This window comes from Colletes gigas, unplaced genomic scaffold (genome assembly GCF_013123115.1).
Source record: "Colletes gigas isolate AHSC1104 unplaced genomic scaffold, ASM1312311v1 Colletes_gigas_Sc00030, whole genome shotgun sequence".
Taxonomy (NCBI): Eukaryota; Metazoa; Arthropoda; class Insecta; order Hymenoptera; family Colletidae; genus Colletes; species Colletes gigas.
Window position 1 is genome coordinate 1275828 of NW_025106659.1, and position 26511 is coordinate 1302338.

General features: G+C 31.6%; 2 protein-coding genes across 7 annotated transcripts in view; one reads left to right on the plus strand and one right to left on the minus strand.

The window, feature by feature from the left end:
* Positions 1-12271, plus strand: part of LOC122401937 (WW domain-containing adapter protein with coiled-coil homolog) — a 55254-nt gene extending 42983 nt beyond the window's left edge. The window contains exons 1-12 of one of the 5 annotated variants that reach the window (XM_043404390.1): positions 1676-1841; positions 2047-2080; positions 4166-4406; positions 6045-6130; positions 6877-6957; positions 7434-7632; positions 8450-8785; positions 9534-9760; positions 10820-10958; positions 11051-11274; positions 11368-11495; positions 11600-12271. In XM_043404390.1, the coding sequence (XP_043260325.1) occupies positions 1801-1841; positions 2047-2080; positions 4166-4406; positions 6045-6130; positions 6877-6957; positions 7434-7632; positions 8450-8785; positions 9534-9760; positions 10820-10958; positions 11051-11274; positions 11368-11495; positions 11600-11678 (1815 nt within the window). In that variant the 5' untranslated portion in view covers positions 1676-1800 and the 3' untranslated portion in view covers positions 11679-12271. Of the gene's footprint in view, positions 1-1675; positions 1842-2046; positions 2081-4165; positions 4407-6015; positions 6131-6876; positions 6958-7433; positions 7633-8449; positions 8786-9533; positions 9761-10816; positions 10959-11050; positions 11275-11367; positions 11496-11599 lie in introns of those variants that run through there. The other 4 variants (XM_043404389.1, XM_043404392.1, XM_043404393.1 and 1 more) reach the window with 4 other exon arrangements.
* Positions 12272-14658: 2387 nt separating this feature from the next.
* LOC122401926 (nuclear pore complex protein Nup153-like) lies at positions 14659-25124 on the minus strand. 2 transcript variants are annotated; one of them, XM_043404352.1, is made up of 8 exons: positions 24866-25124; positions 23213-23503; positions 22838-23144; positions 22209-22426; positions 21756-22138; positions 18392-21662; positions 17825-17946; positions 14659-17761 (listed from the first exon to the last, which is right to left on the minus strand). In XM_043404352.1, the coding sequence occupies exons 1-8, from the start codon at positions 24938-24940 to the stop codon at positions 17701-17703; spliced, it is 4728 nt and encodes a 1575-aa protein (XP_043260287.1). In that variant the 5' UTR covers positions 24941-25124; the 3' UTR covers positions 14659-17700. The 2 variants fall into 2 exon arrangements, with proteins under 2 accessions (XP_043260287.1, XP_043260288.1); XM_043404353.1 differs by lacking the exon at positions 24866-25124 and adding an exon at positions 24668-24798.
* Positions 25125-26511: the final 1387 nt, after the last annotated feature.

Consider the following 26511-nt stretch of genomic DNA (forward strand, 5'->3'; position numbering starts at 1 on the left):
ATGTGTTTAAACGTTATAGTAATTTCTTTCATTGTGTCACTATTTCGAGAATGAACATAATGAACATGTGACATAATGTGAAAGACATTCAATCATTCTTATCCCTCCTTGTGAAGCGAATCTTACTCGGTTATATTTGCATGATGACGATGGCAGTTAATTATAATATTATATATTTTTTAGAAAGTAATACGTATATTTCAATAATTTTCACTATATTTTATATTTTGTTATTCGTTAATGTTTACGTTCGTAAAATCTTTACTTTAGTGGTTTTACCGTAAATCTGTATATTTTTTTATGGTTTTTCAGAAAAGGCTGTATCTATTTACAAAGAAATATAGTTGGGGGAAGGTGAAAAAGTAATGCACATTTGCATTTTTTTTACATTAGAGACTTAACATTTTAAGAAACTATAGTATTCGTAGGGCAATCCCGATGATTTTTGAGTATGTAAAAATAGCCAAATGTATTGATTAAATTAACTAATTAGCGGGGATAATATGACACATTGAGAGAAAACTCGTAATACAATAAAAGAAATCATCGTTCATTTTGTCGTTAGCTAACGTTACTCTAGTCACCACCTTGATAACGATATTACATGCAGTTATGACGTAACTTATATTCATTAAAAATAATTCAAAAATCTATCACGCAGTGTTACATTTATTTTGTGACATCTTGCTTACTTCATTTCTTTCTTCTAATATAATTTCTAACATTTCGAAAATTTTGAACATTAGTTTGGATTTTTTTAGTAAAAGAAATACTTGTCTCTCTTTGCGAAATTTGAATTGTATGAATATAAAAGTTACATTAAGTTTACAATTTGCTTAGTTATACAGGGTGTTCGGCCACCTCTGGGAAAAATTTTGATGGGAGATTCTAGGAGCCAAAATAACGCGAAAATCAAGAATACTCATTTGTTGATTGAGGCTTCGTTAAAAAGTTATTAATGTTTAAAGATCCGCCTGTAGAACGGCAATTTGAGAACAGCCGCGCACGCGCGATAGTGACTCTCACTCAGAAAACTGTAAGGCTGTTGATGCGTCAGTGAGTAGAGTCTCTCATGCTGAGTGAGAACCACTATCACGCGCACGTAGCTGTTCGCAGATTGCCTACCTGCAGGCTCAACTTTAAACGTTAATAACTTTTTAACGAAACCTCCATCAATAAATTGCTATTCTTGATTTTCGTCTTATTTTAGCCTCTAGAATCTCTCATTAAAACTTTTCCCAAGGGTGGCCGAACACCCTGTATAGTTTCTAATATTTCGAAAATTTTGAACATTTGTTTGGATTTTTTTAATAAAAGAAAAACTTGTCACTGTTTGTAAAATTTGAATTGTATGAATATAAAAGTTACATTAAGTTCACAATTTGCTTAGTTATATATTTAAATTTAAACTGGAGAATATATTTAGATGATCTAACTCTTTTACTGTTCTACCGTATTGAAATACGCGTTTATTAGCCTAATGTGTGATATTATAGTGACATTCATACTGTTGTCAGAGCGCCAAAGTGAACAATATAAACAAAACAGAAGCGCGTGAGCATTCAAACCGAATGCACCCTCAGTATGCACGCCACTGAGGACAGAAGTTGCACACCGAAGCGCAGACGTTACTCGAACTTTTCGACTATAATAACCGCTAGCGGCCGATCACGTATGTGACATGGCGTCCGGGTAGAAAGAAAGTTGACTGTTAAATAAGCGTTAATGTTGTTTTTATGACATTGACCGACCGAAAAGGGAACATCCGAGGCCGCGAATTTCCCACAGACACCGGCATTGATGGTAATGCATGCGAGGAAACCCCAAAGGATCAGCGATGGGTAGGGTACCGCCGTCAAATACCCAATCCTGACACAACCAACCTCTACTCACCTCACCTCTCATCTCCAAAGTCCGTCCATCCGACCCACTCGACATCACTAACCGCCATTCGCGGGAGATTTTCCTCGATGGAAATTTCATTTACCATCCTGGAATACCCGCTGTCTTGTGACTTTATTCACGATTTATTCTGTATGATTTCAGGTACTTCGAAAAGCACCAGGCCCATCCCTATCAGGTAAATATCATTCGAGTAATTGATATCGGAGGTTTCGGAGGGGGGTAATTCGTTTACAGTACAATTGCACCAGAGCTGGGTAAACTTTGAAACTGAAGTATTTAAAATATCATTTTAAATAATGAACGCAACTGTAAATGCAAATAAAATAGTATTTTAAGTCTAACATGAAAAAAACGTAATAAGTAAAATAGTTCCATTTAAATAACTAAAAAAATTTTTCAATTGCTGAATAAAGTATTTCATTTATGGTTTTGTACTGTTTAAAATATTTTATGATGATAAAAATAAAACAGAACAGACTGAAACTGAAATTGATACTTAGAATAGAAATTGAATAAAATTTTACGTGAAACTGTTTTGTAGATTATCAACTCGATAAATCTATTTTGAGTTTTAAGGTAATACAGCATAAGATCTAAATTTGAGTCATAAATTGTTGTATTTGAATTCTGTAGGCCTTATGTACGTTTTACAAGATATAAAATAAATGTAAGCATGAATTTAGGTAGTTTGCATTTAATCACTAATATATTATGCCTTATTTTCAAAATCGCAAGATATTTGAGACATTTTAAATATTTCAGAGTTACAAATGTAAAATTTTTACTCTATTTTCTAACTATTTAAATAATATTTTTATGTCTAGAATTTGTATATTACATTTGAAGTGTCATTTTGTTTGCATTTATTCCGATAGTTTACTATTTAAAATAATATTTCAAGCCATATTCATGCCCATGCATACATGATTGTACTGTAGTTTTTATTCGTCTGTGCTTGAAAGAATCCTAATTTTTATAATTGCTTCATGTCTTTTCCTTTGAAAAAATTGTATCGTTAACTGTGTTGTTTGTTCTCATGGTTCTTTCATATTTCATGCATCGGTCTTTCTTTCTTTTAGTTCGCTAATAATTAGATTATATTTGATACAGATTGTCAAAAGAAAATTTTATTATACATTAATATTTTTTATGTTTTATCTGCATTTGACTCATTTGTTATGAGCAAGTGTAATAAATATTGGACGATTTATGAACTGTAGTTACTTTGCTCAAAATGTGTGATATGACTTGCATATTGTAAATTTTGTTTTTTTTTTTGTCGATAAATATGTGATAAACTTTTCATGTTAAGAATTGAAATATTTCGTTAAAAAATATTAAATAACTTAATTTAAAGTAATTTATTTTTCTACAGAATGTTTACAGTATGAATAGAAGAAAGCATGCAAGTGTTTAATTATAATATGATTATTGAATGTCTATAATAACAATTCACTGTATAGATAGTTTTTTCTCATTGTGTTTGAAACATTACAATAAAAATAATTGGATTGTTCGTATTTTCTTGTGAATATGTTGTAGACATAATTATAATATTGTCCTTGACCATTACATATTGTAATTATTAATTATAATAAGTAATGAGTGTGCATTGTACATGCTTATTTTTTAAATATATCATGTATAATTTAAATTGATTAAAACGTAGATAATATATAAATTCATGTAGATTTACTAGTTTAGATGAAATACAAAAATTTTGCTTGATCTTGTAAACATAACCTCACTTTCAGAAAATCAATAATCCATTCTTTTACATTGTGTAGATTACTAACAGTATATTAGAAGTGTTACATGAATGCAATAACGAATCTCCTGCCATTAGTAATTTACTTTTAGAAGTTATAGTTTTTATAATAGTAATTTAGTTGTTATTATTTGAACTTAGACTCTTGTGTACATAACTTGCAAGGCTGTTGTGTCAAACTCTTTTTTAAGAAAACACAGTACATAATTAAGTATTTTTTGTATAAAAGATATTTAGAGTAGTTTTTTTTGGCACATATAGATATATTATTCTTATTATACTTTTTATTGCAATGACGATGATATGATAACATTAATTTTAATTATAATGTAACAATACTTCATTTTATTGTGTTAACGTTTTTAATAAATGTGCGTTACAAATATTTTGTAAGAATAAAAAATCAACGCATAAAGGAAAAACAATCTTTAGTAAGTTAAATGCTAAGAATAATTTGTTGGTAATGCCTAACAAACTTATACCTATTTATAGAACGCAAAGTACAGCAGTTCTAAGGGTGGCTACTCCTCATCAACGACATCATCAGATAGTCGTTACGAAGGACGTATGCGGGATTCCCCAAATGGCAACTCTTACAGTCCAGCAGCAGGTTTGGGTTTGGGCATGGGAACAGACAGAGATAGCCCTCGGAACTACACATCTAAGCCCCTTTACAAGAAGGAGAGAGAAAACAGAGACTATAAGTTATCCTCCTCTAGGGACAAGTATTCTGGTAATTAACTTTCATATTTCTCTTAATCTAATATAACATAGGATAACATAGTACAAGGTAATATTAATAGTCAGAAACATTCTTAACATATTAGAGACACGTAGTGATAAACTTATAAAATTATATATCTGTATCTGGAAAACATGCAACACTATGCCATAGAAATAAAATTTGTGACGGCAGTAGCCAATAGAATATTATTATTAGTATTATTATACAAGTATACTTGCAATAGAAATTATACTGTCAGTTTTGCTAGTGATATTATGACTAAAATATTAAGGCTATAACAATTTATTCATTGTCGTGTGATATACTCACATTCTTCCTTGAAAGAAAACAATATCAATATTCTGCAACAATGTAGTTTTTTTAAATATCATTTAGATGTAATTGAATATTGTTTTTATGTTTTAAGTTATCTATGGAATGTATGATAGGCTTTCGGTAAACAAGGTAAAAATTGAAGGAAATATATGTTTTGTTGATTTGGCGACTGCTTGTAAAATGACTAATAATTAAATTTCTTCTTGTACTACTAAAATTTATTTCTGTGAACTGTCAATTTTCGTCAAAAGACGTTTTGAAGTACGACAAACCAATGTTTTCCTGTGTGAAACAACACTGATTGTTTATTTATATCTACCTGCTTAAATAAAAGAAGTGATTGTGGTACATTGTAAAGGGAATTAGACATAGTATTCTTTTAAACATGTTTATTTCGTTTATTAATTAAGCTAGAGTACAGCGTTGCGCTATTAGATATTACAGGAGAGAATATTTAAAACCTATAAAAAATTAGTTTTTATAAAAATTTAACACAGTGTCATGTACCTCCAGGATACAGATATATTGATCGGACAGTTCAGTGAATTCGCTTTATAACAAAAAATGATACAGTCATTTTTGCTATAACCCAATAATATTATTTCTAAAGAATTGAGGATTATATTATATTAAGAAATGTTACAAATTGTATTGTTGAAACAAGTAACTTTATATTATTGAATAAGAAGTTAATATATTAAAAAAAGTATTATTATTATTAGAATGACATTATCATAAATATTTGAAGATTTCAGAGTAAGGTTTTATAAGATTTATACTTTGCAAATTAATTTTTGTAGAAAAAGAAATATTACTTATTGGCGTATAATAATATTTATAGTATAAAGTGCGACTCATATGTAACTACCTAATTAATATAAAAATTAAATTCATATTTATCATATTTATATTTTGTATCAATTGTTTTAATAATGGTATTTTAATTATTACTTAAAGGTGATTCATTGTCAATATTTCATTATATGTGTCATAGAGAATTGTTTTGAAGTCAAAAATATAGTATTATATACTAGTTTAGAAAATTAATTATTTACAAGATTCTATATATTATAAGGATAATGTATTATTCCGCGTTTATCTTGTTTGAAATAATTTTTAATTAGAGTAATAGAAGATTCCCATGTTGCATAGTAATTTAATCATGTAATAGAAAGCTGCGTTATGGCAAAATCGGCTGTATAACATTCCTTTGCTTTGAGAATTAAAGTTTTAATTCTTCCTTCTTCAGTATAAAAACAGGATTGTGTCTTAACATTTTCAGCTGTAACATGCTTGCTTGCATATGTGTAGATTGTGCACGATCCCCAAAAGACAAGAGAAGCCGTGAGAGCAGAGATTCAGAACACAGGACCAACCACGATAGGAGTAGTGGAGAAGTAAGAAATTTGTTGGCAATTATTTAATCCTCCGGTAGGCGCGCTTTTTATCGTAAAACTAAAACAAATATGTGGATCAAATATATAGAATAAACCTTTAAATGAGAAATAGAAAAGTTCCAAAGTCGATTCGATCACAGAAAAAAATGTTTTTGGCGAAAGACTAAGTCGTTTACTCTGTAGATGGGTGCGCCTGCCGGTGGATTAACTCATTTAGAGTGGACAAAAAAATTGTACATATATATTTTTCCTTACATGTGCAATTTAAGTACACCACACTTTTTAATTTTCTTGTAAAATGTTTCATCAGATTGAAATTAAAAATATATGTATTAAACAAATCTATAGTACTGCTTCTATTCTCAGAACTAAACTGAGATCATTATATTTTATATGGAGAAATTTGGGCAAGACTTATTCTTGGAATTGGTCGAATTCTAACAGGCAGCTCAAATAGGTTTTTTTAATTACACAACTGTCAGCTACTTGAGGAGAGATGATTTCATCGCAAGTATCCTTAACATAAATTGATGCAAAAAGTGAGGCAGTGCTGTACTTAAACTTTATACACATATTTATAGAAATAATTACTAAACATTTCGTGATATTATCTTCAATGCTTCCTTATACATTTATGGACTGTTGAATAATTTGTACATAGTCACAGCCTTAAAATTTTTTAAAAGAATTTGTACGTCTTTCACAACGAATGATTAAAATTTTGAATATTTTGTATGCTTTTATAGATTTTACATCCTATAAAATTATCATCAAATTCATCGAGAGAGTCTTCATCTCAGAGGAAACCATCGCATAATTCCTGTCAGGTCAGTATCAAATATATATTGATATTTACTAATGAAATTAGCAGTGGAATCATGTATTTATGGAATACAACAATATTTTTATGCACATATCATTAATTAATGAAATAAAAAATAAGTATTATTATAGTCCAATCAGTTTCTTTTTAAGTTGAGTATTGTAAACAATGGAACCATTACATTTAATATGTGAATTGTAATAGGAACAGTTGGTTAAAAGTTATTAGAATCTGCAAATTGATTAATATCATTAATTAATAATATACAAATTGATACTTTGTCAAGGTATTGTAATATACAAGAAGTGTAACATCTTTCTCAAAGTGTTAAGAAATTTTGAAGAATTGAGATTTGGTAGGTGAACAGGATCAGCAACGTGGACAAATGTAATTTCAACTTTTCGAACAAGTTTTGGAATTTTGTATAAATATTTTCCATCCATTCAATCATTTCCGGAAATTTTAGAACAGTTTGTTTAGGACAAACGCGGTGATGAACGAGGAGGCGCAATGGAACGTTCGGCCAGGTTTGGTGATTGGTCAGAACATATGAGTTCTTCGGGCAAGAAGTATTATTACAACTGTAAAACAGAAGTTTCTCAGTGGGAAAAACCACGGGAATGGATTAGTCGAACAGATAATCGACAACGTCAGTCCAATGATTATTCTTCTAGGTCAAGTACGTCTAACGATATTATATCATTAAATCTGCTGTCTTACTATAAAAACATTTATTTACGCAATAATTCATAATATTTATTAGTGGCAGTAATTTATACACTGCTAAAAATAAGTAAATTACCACCTATTCAATGATTGTGATGCCTAGTTAACTCTTTGCGGCACAGGATTTCAGATAATAAAATAGACCCATGTTGCATAGAAATTTTATTGCGTTTTAAATTAAACAAAATTGGTATATTTTTATTAATAAAGGTGACACGTAATGTAAAAACATAAAAAAAATAGTAATAGTTGTTGCAATAAACCTTCCGCTTGCAACAATTGATGAATCTGTATTGGTATTTTGAATGGTGCCGACATAAATGAATACATTTGTAACATTTCTTGAAGATGTTACCAACTGCTTTACATAAATAAGACGAATTATAAACCTATGCTCATGCAGCTATTGCAATATTTCGAGGTGGGACTAAAAATGTCCCACCATGCGTTACGGTGCGTCGAAAAGGTGGGGCAGTTTTAATCCCAGCGTGTCCCAAAAAAGTTAAGGGGCATCAAATATTTAACAATCTCTAACATACTATACAAGTTGGGTACTCAGTATGAATGTCCTAATGCAATATATTATTTTCTTTTATTCTTAATATCTGATTTATTTTGTCAATTTGTTCAAACGCGTGATTTTTTAATTCTAAACGGTACAAGGAATGTAAATAAATTTCCATTATCGCATAATGTTTGCTTGTTACCATAATTGAAATCGCATTATTCGGTATAGATAGATCTTAATCTTCGATTTTCTCGACTCGCAGGTCACGATAAACATTCCAACTCGCGGTCGAATAGCAGTAGCAGTGTGCGAGATGGTAAATCATCACGTCAGTCCGACAAACGTGAATATTGGAGTTCATGCAGTGGAAGCGGCGGTGGTAGTAGTAGAGAAGAGGTTTCAGCTAGGGAAAGGGAAAAAGAAAAAGAACGGGAACGGGAACGAGAAAGAGATCGGGAACCATGTAGAGAAGATGCGGGAGTGGAGCGCCAAGCTCAGGATATGGACATTTCACCGGGTGATTCTACACCGACCTCTGAACCTCTCACATCTTGCACTCACGATTCACTGCCGCAAGGTCCTGTTTTGTTGGCCACTGGTATGTCCCATTTAGAGGGGTATTTTTTTCTCGAGTCAAAATAAAGCAATAATTAATAAGTATTTTAATCTACAAATTTGCTATATATTTACTCATATTTGAAGAAGGTTTACAAATTTTTATATGAGAAATAATGCCAAGAGAATGGGTGTATCAGGTGGATAATAATGTGAAATATTTTGCAAGAGTGATTAAGACATTTTTAAACGATAATAATGTTCGTGTGACAAAGTGGCCTGTATAATCTACGGATCTTAATCTTATTGATATGCTATAGATTGATGTGGAGGGAAGAATTATTTACTACCATACAAGAAACATGGAATTTGAATACCAGCGAGTAAATGCGCAAGACTTATAGAATCTATGCTGTGAAGGTGTGCTGTAGTTATTCAAAATAAGGGTCTAGATACAAAATATTAACATGCTACATAATTTTGACTTAAAGAAACTTCAGAAAATATAGATATCTTTTAATCGTAGTAAATTAAAAAAAAAACTATTGTGTTATTTCATTACATGTATTGTAAACTCATAAAAAGGAATAATTAACTTTCATATACTTGCTTAATATATGAACACAATAAATATTATTCAATTCTGTTAACTATACGTAAGTATATGGTCGTCGCTGTAAAAAAATAATAAAAGAAATCAGTCTTTTTGACTCGAAAAAAATATTACCCCTTAAATAGTATAGCAGTGACGAAGCAATAGAGATTAGTAATAGATTGATAATTGGTTACAGCATTACCTCGATTAACATCACACCCACCATCGACACCACAAACACCTGGAAAACTTAATTCACCAACGCAACAACAAGGAAATAGTAATGCTCCGGGTCCACCTGTGTCGTTAGCAAATCTCCCGAGACTATTATCTCAAATCACAGGCAACAAAGAACAGCCTGATATTACACCACAAAAGGCATTGCAAACATTGCAAACGGCCGCCATCCTCTTGTCTCGACAAGTAAGCATACACTTATAGTTTGAGATTGGTAATTTCATTAATGTGCTTAATTAACTAGTGTATTAGGCTGCTGGAAAGTTTTTGTCACTTTTTTGAGGTAAAAGTATGAATATTGTTTACCTCTATAGATCTTTCTTTTAAGAGTATATAATTATCCCTCCTCCCGCTCATCATTTAGGTTTTATGATATTTTTAGTAAGATATCTGTGTCTTTTCGTCAAAAAATAACTCCTCCATATATTTCTAAATACACTATATTTCCTGCAAGAAACTGTTATATCTATTGTAAAGTACGACAATCGTAAGAAAGAAAAGTACTTTGAGAGTATAAATATATTTTTTTTTATCAAATGGCATTTATACCTGCAGTGAACGGCAATCTTTTGCATGTTTCATTTTATTAAACAAAATTTCAACACCTCTCTAAAGACAGCACAGACTTTCTAAACAATTTAAATCGTATTTCTTTTATTTAACTTATTTAATTTGTTGTCATTATTTTTAAATTAATAATTGTTGATAATCAATCTTGACACTAATTAATCAACATTCTACAACAACGGTTTCTAAACTTTTGTGGAAGGCGTCTCCCTTTGTCTCCTAAAAAAGAGAATTTGTATGCTTGAACGTTATAAAGAAAAATTGTTATTATTTATATATCTATTACTGATGTTATTTTTTATAAAAAAAAAATAGCAAAGAATTTGTTTACAAAGCTTCCTTATATCCAATAGGTTTCAAGCTAGCATTACAAGGTAAATTTTCTAAGGGTAGTTTCACCTGTTAAATTTTAATTACAGTCACTCGACAGACGTACAAAGATTCGTTAAAAATGGGGAGAGAGCTGAATTCCATGGATGTTACTTGTCAAATGCAATTAAGAAAGATTCATGTAACTATGTTAACTTACATTGTTAACTGTAGTAAATTACAACATATAAAGATAATAATAATTTCTCTTTATAAGTCAAAGATGTAGTTTCTGTGAAGCACGAGTTTTAATGATGTAACTAATAAGAATTATAAAAATTATTTGACTATGTTATTATATTTTAGCAGTCATCTAGCGGAGACCGGAATAATAGTGGAAATGACGTAATGGTCCCGCTAAAAGTTGACACAAGCGGCAACGTTACAAGCGAGGGACCACCTACTCCCACACATTCGGAAACCCTGGACTGTATTGATGCTCGAAAATGTATGTTGCCAGTGAATGATAAATTTAATATCCGCGTATATCTTAGAAATTTATAGAATGTTATTATTATGTCCTTATTTCTTTTCTCGCAGTAACAAGCCCTGGGGGAACGAATTCTGGAGTACAAGGTCTAAGCTCATTGCAAAGTCTTAGTACATTAGGTTCCCTTGGAAATTTAAGTAATACAGGTTTACAAGCATTGTCTAGAGTACAGCCTCCTTTAACACCTTCTTTAACACCGTCACTTGCTAATCACTATCGGGAAGATTTAACGCAACATGTGCGTGCCTTTCCTGCTGATATTCTTGAGAAACAGGTACACGCACACATTCACGAAATAATAAATCGCACATTCATATGAATATACGATTTGTATTATTTAAAATGTTTCGATAATTGTAATTAACAGGCACAGAAACTTAGCGAAGAAGCACACACAATGGGAAGTTTGCAGTGTACGAGAGTTTCGGCAGAGTTAAAAACGGCGCGATCGATAGTGAGGTTGACAGAAATTCAGGCAACGTTACAGGAACAAAGGTACATGTTACTTTTTGTTACGATAAAAATTTATCTGTCAAGTAACCAACATGGCGTATTCTAACACATTCAATGCGATAAACTTCTCTTCTTTAACATTCTAGGATATTATTTCTCCGTCAACAAATTCAAACATTGGAGGAACTAAAATCCCAAAATTCCTTCATGTCTGATGATTCTTAGTGTAAGAAACTTTATAAAGTAATTATAATTACAATCTATACTGAATTCATGCAAAAAATAAAACATAATTATTAATATTCTCATTAATATTGAATAATTAAGATTGTACCTAAATTATAATATCATGATAGAAGTGATAAATAGTAATGAATGTGGGGCTGCCTAGAGAGGATTGGCTGTTCCATTTATCAGCTAACGAGTCTTATTACAATTAATTAGGAAACCTACCTCTCTGGGAAGCACAGGAGGCCTACCCAACACGCAGACACAACACTAAGTAAATAGAAAAATGAATCTATTCTATCAGTTCATTGCAAACTATTGAATTGTCCACATCGTCTTGTATTACCTATGTTATACGTGTCAATGTTTCATATCCCAAGATTAAGCGGCATTTTAACTAGTTGAAACATTTTTGTTGTAAATCTCGGAATAAAATTCGTGCCAGAAGCTTTAATTCAGTTCTTTACCGCCATTATCACACCTAAACTCCCGTAGGTTATGTGAGCGAAATTGTTTTTGCTTTCTAATTATAGGTGTTTTTTTCTATTTAAAATATTTTCTTCTAATGCAATGTGTTAAAAAGGAATAAAAAATAAAATAAAAGCTTTTTTGTATACAATGAAAGTTCTTAGAGAACGAAATCATAACTTGTATAGAATTTTGTAAATAATTGTAGAGATACATATTGTAATAATCTAATTACTCCCATTGTTTTCCGACACCCGCTACAAAAGCAAATTGTACAGAGCGTACCAAAATTAGATAAATAAATGAAACACTTGGTATATTATAATCATAGATAATCTTTATTTTCTACGTAACTCCTCATACAGCTGTGCAACATAAGAAAATCAATTACATTTTGTATTCTTGTATAGTTCGTGTAAGCGAAAAATTTAATATACGTAGCTTTCGTAATAGACAATGCGACACTTGATAATAAATTGGAATTTTTAATTAATAATTACCGAGCTCCCTTATGCGGATTGAAAACCTTTAATTATCAATCACTCGATTTTGCAATGTCTTTTTAAATAGGAAAGAAACGCTTATATTTTGCCCACTCTAGTTTTGTTAAAGATACAACAAGAATTAGATTTCTTGCTTGTTCTGTACAGGGAACTGTGATATTCTGTGTTAAAAAGAAAATATTTTTAACAATAGCACGTAGAATGATATACATATATTGTTCAGGATGACGAAAACCACGAATATTACAGTAAGTTATAATATGGATTTCTTATTTTGTATATTTCTTTGAGGAACTGTTAAGGAGTGAGCTTGATACTTACAGAAATAAAAGGCAACGTGAAACGTAATCATAGAACATACATTTGATCTAAGAATTCAAGATTGCGACTGAATTCTAACATTCGTGTTTAGATTACTTTCTGAATGCGAACCAAAGGGTTTTTACGAAGTTGCGCGCATTTTGTTGCCCTTGCACTTGTATTTACTAGGAGAAAATGAGACTTTAAAGTGTAATTACATTGTACGATAATTGTACCACAGTTCAAACTCCTTGGTTCGCATTATTATTATTATCTAAATGCCCTCCTAAAATCGTTACTTTATTAGCTAAAAAATAAAACTGTAAACCCAAATTAAATATCATTGTTTTCAATTGATATTTTCATGTATCCTAATATTGTGTTATATAATTATTATGGGTACAGAGGAGGATAGTATTAAGAATAATAATGGTAATAATGTTAACGTGAATGTAACCTACTTACGGTGTTTCTCAACTTTAGCTCAATAGCCCTCGTTATCACAAATGTTACGTATTAAAACAACGTCACATTTATATAATAAATTATACAATATAAGGCTATTGAGATTTTCATTCACTATACAGTTATACATTCGTTCTGAAAACCATATCCGTCCTAGTTAATATACATTCATATTTCGCCACTGGCTCGTTTTACTATTATTTACGCATTTTGGAATAAACTAAATACTGTTATTATGCTTCCTTAAATAAAACATATACAATTTTATAACATATATTTTTTTAATATTTTTTATTTTATAAATTCTAATATAAAAGAACATTCGATTATCGTTAAGCGTATTTTTCTTGTTTCATTTGTGCGAATAAAGAGGTTGCCAAATTATATAAGTGTTTTACCGGTTGAGAAACACCGATACTCCTTTATGAGATTATCTAACATTATATCATGTCATGAGAATGCAATTACATCCCCATAGCACCTGAAGCATACAGTGAACATTCTCTCATGTACATTGTATTTAATTACAGTCAGTCATTGGACTTATTTCATAACAAACTCTCTCATTTGTGAACATTAGATCACTGATTAATACATTCTCAATATAATCATTACAGATATTTGTGTAAATTCAGTACAATACATAATTTTCGTGGACTAAGATTATAATAAGGCCTCAGAACATTTGACTCATTTTTCAACACCTCTTAACTCGTAGAATTTCTGCATGTTGCACCTTAACATTGTTTAAATATTTGATCTATCGATAACTGCCATCCATTTTTATAGAATAAATTATTTATTTCTGTTATATTGATTATTATAGAGGGTGTTCGGCCACCTCTGGGAAAAAATTTTAATGGGAGATTCTAGAGTCCAAAATAAGACGAAAATCAAGAATACCAATTTGTTGATCGAGGCTTTGTTAAAAAGTTATTAACGTTTAAAGTTCCGCCTGTAGAACGGCAATCTCCGAACGCCGTGTACGCATGATAGTGGTTCTCACTCAGCATGAGAAACTCTACTTACTGACGTATCGACAGTCTTACAGTTTTGTGAATGAGAACCACTATCATGCATAGGCAACTGTTCCCAGATTGCCGTTCTACAGGCGGAACTTTATACGGTAATAACTTTTTAACCAAGCCTCGATCAACAAATTAGTATTCTTGATTTTCGTCTTATTTTGGCACCTCGAATCTCCCATTAAAATTCTTTCCAGGAGTAGTCGAACACCCTGTATAATTTTTTCGAATAATACAATTATAATACACATTCAAGTGTTACAGAAAATAATATTAAATTTGATAATTATAGTAAAATACCGGTTACAATAATTATAAATACAAAGACATGCATTCTACGAGTCATGAGTTGTTATGCATCTATTGTTGAACGATTTTAATGTAATGCTCCTTCAAGTATTTATGCATACTGCAATAGAGAGTACAAACTGCTACAAAACAATTCCAACATGATTTGCTTTACAATTGTTAATACATCTACGTCATACGCTCGTTATGTGTTTCTTTAAGGCCATATACGAGATTTAATACGAAGGTACTGTTCCTTTGGGACAGTATTTGATATATTTATTAATTTGGAAATTTGTCTAGGGATAGACAAATTGACGACACAGCCTTGACAGAGAATGTTCACAGTGTAAGACAGCAGCATAGACATATCTCAGCGCAGCCTCACTTTACCATTGGTTAGTGTTTCAGCTGGTAATTATTATACAAAGTTATAAGTTCTTTAAGTTATACAATAGAACTACGTGCGGAAGAACCCTTCGTAGACAAGATCCTTTTCATACAAAGAATAACATTGTAAGTATAACTATTTAATGTCAATTATAGAATTGCTACAGATCTTGTTCTACGTTTTACAGATAGATGTAATTTTAACTACGCAAAGAGAAATTTTAATACTCGCATTGGTAGACCTTTTACGTAATCAGCAATACTATTGCGTCGTAATAGATAACTGGCTACGAAGGGTGTTTGCAGAGTATGTAATTTGTAAATTACCAACATGAAATCAAGGTTTTTTTTATTTATTATCCTTCTTTTCCTAATAATGTATGCAAAAAACTAAAAATGCCTTAAAAGCTACATTGTAAATATTACACAACATATAGAGTAACAATATGTAACAAAATTGTTTTGTACCTACATAACTATAATGGCAGAAGGTGGGTCTTGTGCCGAGTTATTCTTGGCTACTGTCAATTTTAAGCCAACATTATAGACATAACTATTCTAAACTTAAATAGGACGTGCATGATGTAATATTAAATTTATTAATCATCAACACGTCGACTAACTACTTTCTGCATTTAGGGACTTCTAAAAAGAATTGTCTGCTTTACGGTTCCTTTGTATCTTGGGAACAATTGCATTACGCTTACATTTACAGAAACTAATATCACTCTTAACAGCATTGCACTCATTGTAAAATTCGGCAATTCATCGATGTTATAATGCCATTAGAACGTAAAAATATTATAAAAGAAATTATAATTAACTTTCAAAAAGAAAATACTTTGACCTAGTAACTTCATTAAAGTACAGAGTGATATTTCCTCATCATATACATTGCAAAATCAACACTATATAAAATTGAAAAGTTTAAGAATTTAAATATAAAATTACATTTGATTGAGTAAAACAACGTTTTAAAAGTAACTCTTTAGAAGCCCCGTAATAATTTATTTTTCCATTTAACATGCCTCTCGATTCATTTTTCATTCACTCTATGATAAAGCACGCAACATTACTATAATTTAATTCTATTAAAATGGCATTCAGTATTTTCTTATAGGATTAATCATTCAATATATAAAAAAAATATACAATTTCGACTACTCGATGTAATCGTTCAGTAATCGTGAGTTTGTACTATCCGAATGCCATTTTTGTGTATGATACACTTTCCTTGAACTAGTACTACAAAAACTGTAGAACTGTCCATGAAATCTTAATTTAACTATAATTAATGTCTATACGCAGTGGGACTCCATTGATATTCAGTCGATTCACAATACTCGTAACGCGTCAAATTTGATAGAACAAATGAATAAAGGTATTCTGTCAAGTATATTCCTTTTTTCTTTTATTAAGCTCTTTTAATTTTATGTACCTGACTATGTCAAATTCTGTATACTTTTGTGAATTTATGAAAAATAACTAGTCAGGTATAGATGATTGTTTTTATGTTATAAATATAAGAATAAAGTTATTGCAATTTCCTGCAACATTTTTTCTTTACAGACAAAATAACATATTTCGGCACATGTTTCGTCCCTCTCTTGAGTTACAAAAACATTGTCACGAGTTGTGAATGACTTATACTTACCTGAGGGGTACATTATTTCCCAGTTGCAATCCTCAAAAAATTGCACGCATCTAGTGCTTATTAGGTTTCTCTATCGAGGTACTCTCCTGTTTCAGCAAATTAGTTTTTATTTATGTCATCAGTACATATATAAGGTGAACCACATAACTTAATCACATTGATTATTTCCAATGTTAAAAGATAAACTCAAATATTTTCTATCTTGTATAATTTGATTGGAAGGAGCTACTTACTTATACATCAATAATGATTGATATTAATCACACAGAAACGTCACGAAATATACAACATTATAGAATTAGTGTCAAATATTTTTATATTATTTTATCTTTAGTTATGATGACAAAGAAAAATGTTTTATGTTACTTTCTCAACTCGTCTATGTATTTTGCTAAAATATGAATAGAATTGTAGGGTTCCATATCAAACAATACAGGTAAATGGAAATAACATAAAAACTATATTATAATTAGCACAAAGGCTCTTTCGAATCAAACTATAGAAAACGAAAAATACTTTAATTTGTCTGCTTATATCAGAAATATTTAAGGTGATCAAGTTATGTGGTTCATCCTGTATATATCGTCTCGTTTGGACAAGGTATTTGTAATGCGATAGTGGCTTCATGCCAACATCAAAGTATCATTCATTATTAATTGTATAATTTAAATAATTTATAATTTACAGATCCTGTAGAACACAAGTGGCTGTATGCAAGCATGTCCCATCGGCAGATAAATATATTACATAAAGTGCTTGGTATACCACCACGTTGATGTGATCGGTTGGTATATGACATTTTCACTGTACCATACTGTAACTTTTAGCATACATTCAAAACCATATTTACACACGCGGTTGCATAAAGTAGATGTAAAAGATGCATCCGTGTGTATAAGCAGTTAGTGTCACATATTACTTGCCCTCTACCGCATTCTTCTAAAAGCTTTCTTGATTTTTCTATGCGCCAAACCTTGAGGAGTACCACTAAAAAGATATATAATTAACGAATGATTCGATATATTAGATCCTTTTGTATGTTATATGTACCTGAACATTGGAGGCGCGTTGCCACCAGTGAAATTAAACGACGGCGGAGTATTAGGATCAAATGTTGGTGTAGCACTAGGAGGGTTGAAATTAAATCCTGCGGATGTTGCGGAGGCTGGTGCCTGACAAAATTACATACATTTCAAGTAATTTCTTGTCAGCACAATTTTAATAAAATTAATTTAATTTTAATATTTTTAATATGTATCCATATGTGTAAATTGGTTGGTATAATTACTAGAGTAATACAAAATGAAGGGCGATGAGACTGTAGCACGAAAGAATAAAAACAACTTTTGTATGTGAGTATTTTAATATTATGAATTTTATATTGAACAACAATCTTTATTTGCATTGTTATATTTATGCTCGAATTTTCAATATAGAAAAACCGAAAATTTATAGATTACTCTAATAATATCTACTCGTTTATACATGTAGATATTTATTAATGTATGAAATATTGTAGTTAAAGAGTAAATATGAATTTTTTCCATCTGTTCTTAATATTTTTAGTTGCTAACATTTCATTAAAAGTTAGAAATATGCACATTTCATTTTACTTACAACTGCGCCGAAATTGAATCCGCCTGAAGGTGTAGCAGCTGCTGTAGATCCAAAATTGAATCCTGTATTTGCAGGAGCCGATGGAAATGAGGATAACGGTTGATCCTGAGATCCAGATTGAGGTGCACCGAAAATCGGTGTAGTAACGGTAGATTGACCAAATGCTGGTGCTTCTGGCTTAGGAGGTGTATTAAATGTAAAGCCAGAAGAATTGCTCGATCCAGGGTTATTGAATGTTCCTCCAAATACATTACTACTCTTTGGTGTACTTGTATTACTACCAAATGTAAATAATGGCTTCTGAGTTGATCCAGTAGGATTAGTATTTGCAGAAAACTTGAAACCAGACCCTAGTTGTGCTACTGGTTGAGCAGGAGTGGCATTGAAAGTGAATAAATTTGAATTTGGTGTATTGGTTTCGCTTGATTTTGCAGTAGACCCAAATATATTAGGTTTTGACTCAGTAGAAAATGTTGCAGAAGTGTTATTTCCAAAGACAGGAGTAACGGATGATCCAAAAAGAGATGGTGCGGCTGACGGTGCACTAAAAGTTGATGTAGTTGTTGATGCTGGCGCTTGAGGAGTTGGATTGAATAGAGGTGCTGGTTTAGTATCTGTACTTCCAAATACAGGTATTTTTGTATCGGATGATCCAAAAATCGAATGTTTATTTTCTATACTGCCAAATGTTGGCACTTTAGTCCCTGGTATTGCAAAAGCAGATGGTTTACTTGCAGTGGTACCAAATGTAGGTTGCTTGTTCTTTTCTGATCCAAATGTAGCTGTAGTCTTCGCATCGCTAGTGCCAAACAATGACGGAGTGCTTGAAATGTTTGAAAATATTGAACTTCCGGAGGAGCCATTTGGTAATGCACCGAACGTTTTAGTTGCCGAAGTTCCTTCTTTCGTTTTGTTCTCTCCAAATGTAAAGGTACTGGACGGAGTAGAAGCAGAAGCTGATGGTATTTGACCAAAAGTCGGTACAGGTGTTGTTTGTGCTGGCTTTGTTTCAGGAAATACAAAGGAAGATTGAGTAGAAGACGGAAGACTTGTTATTACACTTGTAGGGGCACTGCTGCTAACTGCAACCGTGCTGTTTGGTACACCAAATGTAAAGAGAGGTGTTGATTTAAGTTCTTGTGAACTGCTCTGAGTAATTGAAGTTAACGTGCTGGCACTAGTAATGGTAGAAGATTCAGTAGTTTTTGTGCTTGGCTTTGAAACTTCCGTCACAGAATTTGCAAGCAAAGAGTCCTGTTTTCCTTTTTCTATATCTGGCTGTTTAATTTCAGATTTTGATACACCAAACGTGAAAATAGACGGAAGTGTGGCGCTTTGAATTGTAGATGCTACATTTACAGACTGCTTATCATTTTCTGCTGCTGCATTTTCAGTTTTTGGCATACCAAATGAAAAAGACGACATCGGCTTTTCCTCAACCTTCTCAGAATCTTGCTTTTGATCAGTTTTTTCTATAGTTTTTGGATTAACTAATAACCCAAAACCACTTCCTACAGTCAAAGAGGCACTGTTTTCAGATTGCAATGATCCACTGGATGTTTTCTTTTCTTCTCTTTGAATGCCAAATGTAAATTGACCAACTTGGCTACTTTCTTGACTCTCACCAAATTTAAAATTATTCATAGGTGTTACATTATCAGTCTTTTGTTGATCATCTTTACTTATTCCAAATTTAAAACCCCCAGTATTTGAAGGCATACCAAAACTAAATTGTAAATTGGAACTAGTATTTGTAGTCGAATTGTCTAATTTCTTTGATCCTGGTTTTACACCACCACAAGCAACACACTCTGTAACTTTTGCCTCATTTTGTAACATACAAGAGTCACAATTCCATGCACCTTCAGGTTTCTTAAATTTATCTCCAAATCCATTTGCAACTAACGAGGGAACGGTTTTAGTTGCATTTCCTGTATTAGGTTTAGCTGTATTGCAACATGGACAAGAATCGACGGAAATAACATTTCTAACCATACAACAAGGACATTCCCATGTTTCTTTACTTGGTTTAAATTTATCCATACTTTCACTTTTAGTGACGGTTGAAGTATTTAATGATGTATTGATTGGCATACCAGTCTTCTGACTAGCTACGGTATTTATTTCATCCGTGAAACTTTTATCATTTTTAGGACTTGTTTTCAACAAATTTGACTTAGGTATATCGCAAGAAGAGCACGTCACAGAGTTTGCAGAATTTCTTAGTGCACAATTAGAGCATTCCCAAGATTCTTCCAAGGATTTCATGTTATTCAGGTCAGAATTTGGTAATTTTGTTGTAGCTAATTTGCTATGGTTGGAGTCTGATCTAACCGAGGTACACGCAACACATTTTTGATCAGTTTCTTTGTTTCTTACATAACACGATGTACATTCCCATTGATTATTCGACATTTTAAACTGGGATCCAAAGTGATCATTGGTTGTAGTCTTTGATTCACTGATATTACTCGACGATGGTAACAATTCGCTAGCTTTATTATCATTAGGACTTCGCCTGGTAGTTTTGCAAGTAATGCACTGTGTTTCAGAATTGCTGTTTTTAATCAAACATTCCAAACACTCCCACATATTCGAAGTATCTTGCTGAGTATCAGGCTTTGAACTTGCAATGATAATATCATTTTTATTTGTATCTAAAGTAACTGCGTTTGCTTTGTTATTAATAGAATCTTTATTTAACTCTACTTGCATTTTTGTTTCACTCGATTTCTCAGGTCCAGTTTTATTAGATTTAGTATCAAGAATATCCATTACACTTCCCGATTTTAATTCGTTCGAAGTAGTAGGAACAGGACTGTCTCTATTCTTTGTTTTCTCTTTTGGTCTGGGTGCTGTAGATGAAGTAGACCACATAAAATTCTGTGTTACAGTAGGTACACAATTGCTAGGTGATGTAGATTTAGCATTAACTCTTTTTAAAGGTGAACTTGAATTATTAGAGTTATCGATTGATTGTTTATCAGCTGTAATTGGTCTACTAAATGTAAAGTTGTTAATAGATTTTAAATTTTGTGTAATATTTGTTACTTTTATAGGACTTGCAAACGTGAAAGTTTCTTCTTTGTCCACACAACTTTTATCTACTGTTTTTGAATTAACAGGTGACATAAAGTTAAAATTAGGTAAAGAAGATATTGGCAAAGGTATACTTGGTAAATTGACTGGTTCAACTGTGTCTTCTTCATCAAGATTTGCTGTTTTAACTTTAAGTTTTCCATGATGTTTCGAACCTTCATCAGCTTGTGTTCTGAGAAAGAGAAATTACATGTGCAATTAACGTCTATTTTTTAATTATACAAATCAATTTTATTGATGGCACACAATTGAATCGCCTACTTACCTAAGATGGTATTCTTGTAGGGGTGGTGGTTCAGTTCGTGCTGAAACAATTTTTCTAACTGCAGATGTTATATTTTGTAGTTTTTGACGACGTCTCAATTTTAATATATCGGGCACATTTGGTACGGTTAATTCACGAGTTAAATGGCGCAATCCAACTTTAACCGTTGGCGATGTTTCCTCTCTTGTTCTCTTTTTACTTGTTGATGATGTATTATTTATCATTTTTAATGGAATTTTTTTAGCATCAGTTATTGGCGATGAAAAGTGTTCTAATGCTTCTAATATTTTCTTAGCCGTTTGACTCATACCAGATGAATCAACTCCTGTTGTATTAGATGGTTTTACTTCAACGCTTGTTCTTCTTGGAACTTTAAGTTGAATCTATAATTGAACATAAATTTATATAGTTAAAAAATAAATAAATTTTACCGAAATATTCGGTAAAATGTACCTCGTTCGAACTGTTGAATAAAGTGCGACTTCGTTTATAAAGACCAGCTGCATTTGCTCCACCAAAAGTAGTATTTCCGCTGTAAAAAGGAGACGATAATGGCGATGCACGATCCGACGTGTTTGTCATGACCGATGCATTAAAGCTTGGTCTACGGTTGCTTAAGGAATCTCGATTACTATCTAAAAATAAAGATCTTGGAGACTGCATACGGTTAGCTAGAAAAAGGAAATTATTTTACATTAAAAAATATTGAAAATAATATTAAGAGATATTAAAACAAGGTGTAACAATATAAAACAGATTACACCTTTAAAAAGAAATTATTTTTGTTAAAATGTTAATTTGTAAGTACTATGTAAAGGTCTTAAAGAACCAGCACACATTCCATTAATACCATTGTCTAGAACGCAGCAAAATTGTGTTCATAATGTCTTAACAAATAAATTTTATACATATTGTTACTTCTATAGGTTTGTGTAAATCTTTGTTGAAATAAATAAAATTTCATATTCTTCTCCTATATTTCATCAATGAATCCTGAGAACCATCATGTAGTACGAATGTCAAAAATTTGTTACACAGTATTTACAGATTAATATTGTTCCAAAAAGAAAAATATTACATACTAAAAGTTAATTTGTCATTATTAAAACTCTTTCGATTCGAAAATGAGGAGTTATACGAGACATTTGATGGAGCCTCTTGTCTATTTATTTGTGGAATAAGAGAGCTGCAGCCACTGGTGCTTTCGCTGGATTCAGAATTATCATCTGTACCATTTGTAGTTCCATTATTCGTGGCAACAGTTATAGAATTCAACTCAGACCTCTGTTGGGCTATATTCCTAATATCTGTTGGCATTGCAGGCGTGGAAGATATTAAATGGCTCATCCTACTTGGCCCAGCCATTGCAGGTTCAGAAAAATCTTCAGACTAAAAGAAATTATTAACTCGAGGAAATGTTTTCAAATAGCTGCTGTTTAAAAATAAATGATATTTACCATTTCATTACATATGGAATATTGTTGTTTAGAAGAACTGGCTTTGTTAACTGGAGCTTTAGCTCTTGTTTGAATCAAGAATGTACCAGGAGGATGAGTAACATCCATACGAATACATGGTCGTTTTAAAGGTGGAGGTTTTTGAATTTCTTCTTCGGATTCAACCTCTTCAGCATTTTCATTGTCATCTAACGCATCACCTTCATTTTGAGACGAGTTAAACCACTTACTGATCCATGATCTTTGTGGTATAAAATCTGTCACTTTCGTTGCTACTTTTTTTACAAATGACTGAAATAAATAATAATTCTACAAATATAAAATAATTTTTAATATTAGTTTATTCAATTTTCATAATTTAAAATTCTATTAACACGTTCGCTGCCAAGTGTCATTTTCAAAAATGGTTCCACTACGCCAACAAATATGAATTAATTAATTGTAAAATAAAAATACAAAACATGTATTTATAGGAAAGATATTGAATTTAGATAATTTTTAATTGCTTTATCAATTGCGTGATTATTTTTAGTTCCTATGTTATTTACTTTATAATTACTTATATTATATTTATATTAATTATAATAAATCTCTTGAATTGCGCCAAATTGTTGTTTTTTTTCTAATCCCCAAAGCCAGATACCTTCAAAGAACATGAAAATACTACGAGTTTGATCGTATGTGGCTTAGGTAAAACAAAAACGTTCTACGAATTAACTCGTAGCTAGTGTCTAAACACAAACTTCGACCTATGAGATAACTCATTGTTGACAGCGAATGTGTTAAACAAGATAATAAGTGCTAAACATTAGCAAAAAAATATAGACTATACTATAGCCAGTATTATTATTTGCTTAATTCAATTATTACATTATATATAACAGTTTTTATTAAACAATGCTTTTTAAGTTGTACTTAGAAAAATAATTGAACTTAAATAAAGATGGAAGACTAAATATTGAAATCTAATATTTGTATCATTAATATAACGTCAAACAGATACATATGTACAAAGGCATAAACAGATTATATTTGATAAAAAAAATTTTTTCTTCTTGGAAACGAGGTTAAAATATTCAATCGAGAATCAAATTCTGTGAATCTTACATCAAGTAAGGTCGGTTAATTCGATCAAATATTGCTATTTCCAAAAAAATGATCTTCGGAAATGATTATACACATGATATTGCGCAAATTTGAGTAAAACGCGATTTCTCGATGTCATGCGAACATTTGTCTAGTATGGAATCGATATAAACGTAAACGTATAAACATACGAAATTTCGTAACGAAAATAAAGTTACATGTTAACGAGAATCAAATCGCTTAACAGATTCTCAACGGTATTCCTTTTAAGAGAAAATCACGTTTCAAGGTTAGATATTATAGGTGCCTCAATAGGTATCTCGGAAGTGAAGTGGTATGGGAAAGATTGAGGTTATCGAGTGCACTCACATAACCGTGACATCGTCTAGGTCCGATGAAAGTGCATCTTAGAAAAAGGGCAGTCGCGCAAGTACTCCGAAGAGGGGCCGGTTCACGGTGTAAATTCGTTGGAAGATCTAATTCGGGAGGTTAGGCGCGAAGAACCGTTGAAGTTGAAATAAGTTCGTTTCTGTCGCGGGGGACTCGTGCCAGGAAGGGACTACTCACATTGTTTGCGTCGTAGGGCTTTGTATTGTGCGACGATGACCGTCTTCCACTTAAATTGTTACTCCCTTTAGCCATGATTGGCACTGATCACTTATTTACGAGTACAGAACGCGCAAAAACAACTTTGTACGTCGCATCCCAGAAATTGTCAGCGAACCACCACCTTCGTGATTGAAACCCACGAGAGAAAATATGGCCGCCCCAAAGACCGCCACCAGGGCGCCAGGTTTCTCTCGAATATGCGCTGGTCGCGCCTGCCCACGTGACACACGTACGCGCTCGCTGCCTTAAAATCGGCGTATCGCTATCTCTTCTTACAATCGCTTTCGAAAAAAGAACGCCGTGCACAATATGCGTGTGGCTTCTACAGATGACACTGCAATCGCATGATTTCAGTGAAAACGTGCATGTATATCTAATCTTTTAATACAGCCGAGCCACGTAACGTATAAAATTATACATTTCGAATTTGTAACATGAATTTTTTGTAAACAAATAATTACTGATTATTTGACCCGAGAATTTGAACTTAATGAATATTTTATTCCTACTATTCTAAATAAATTATTATATTGTACAAAAAAAAAATAAATACGATATAACCCTTACATGGTTCTTTATCGATTAATATATTAGTATTTATTGTAAATGTAATATATTCTCACGAACAAAAAATATGAGCACAGACGAGGTATAATACTCGTATACCTCATCTGTGATATGAGTTACGAAGTATTTATCATTTTACATATATTCAAAAATGTAAGTATTGTCGGTAAGGAAGCGATTAAATTTGATAAATATATGATCTGTTGGTACAATATCGACGAATTTCTACTTTCACTATTTTATTTTAAAAAGTTGTTTTTAACATTAAACAAACGTTTGAATATTCCGAGTATTCATGGATTGTAAGTATTTTGTATCAATTATTTACTTAACAATGTTATTAATTAACGTTCTTTATAGCGTAAGGGAATAAACCATGGAAGAACCTTGAAATGTTGATTGAACAAATTTCTGAATTCGAGTTATTTTCATTAATTTTAAATAACTGTTCATTTCATGCCCGTCATATCCTCCTATTTATTATTACCTTTAAACGTATTTATTTATAGCAAGGTCAAAAAAAGCATCAACTTGGGAGACATCCCACACGCGTCTCGAGTGAGAGAATTCTTGCCCAATTCTATTCATCTCTATTATATGAATATGAAATAATTGCCTATCCTAATTTTAGAAGCCTGAATATAATGGGTGTACGATAATGTGAAATAAACATTTATAGAATATAAATTATCTGAAAATATTCAAATAATTAAAAAGGACGAAAACGATACAATATTTCTATAGTTCGTTCATCTCACAAGAGCTTCAAGCAAATAAAGCCGCGTGCCTACGAAAGAATCTCATTAGCTCGTTGTCTTTGTCCAATAATATATCCGATGCATGCTTGCAATAAATAAAAAGTGTTCTTTAAACGCTCTTTAAGATGACTTTTATAAGATAAATGTTAACTTTCGGTTAATCTGAAAATTTACTTTTACTAGGCTTTAAGTTAATTGAGTGTCCAACCAAAAGTCCGATTCTAGAGTACTGAAAGTTATCATTGAACTAACCTGAAAGAGTTTTATTTCTAGGTACAT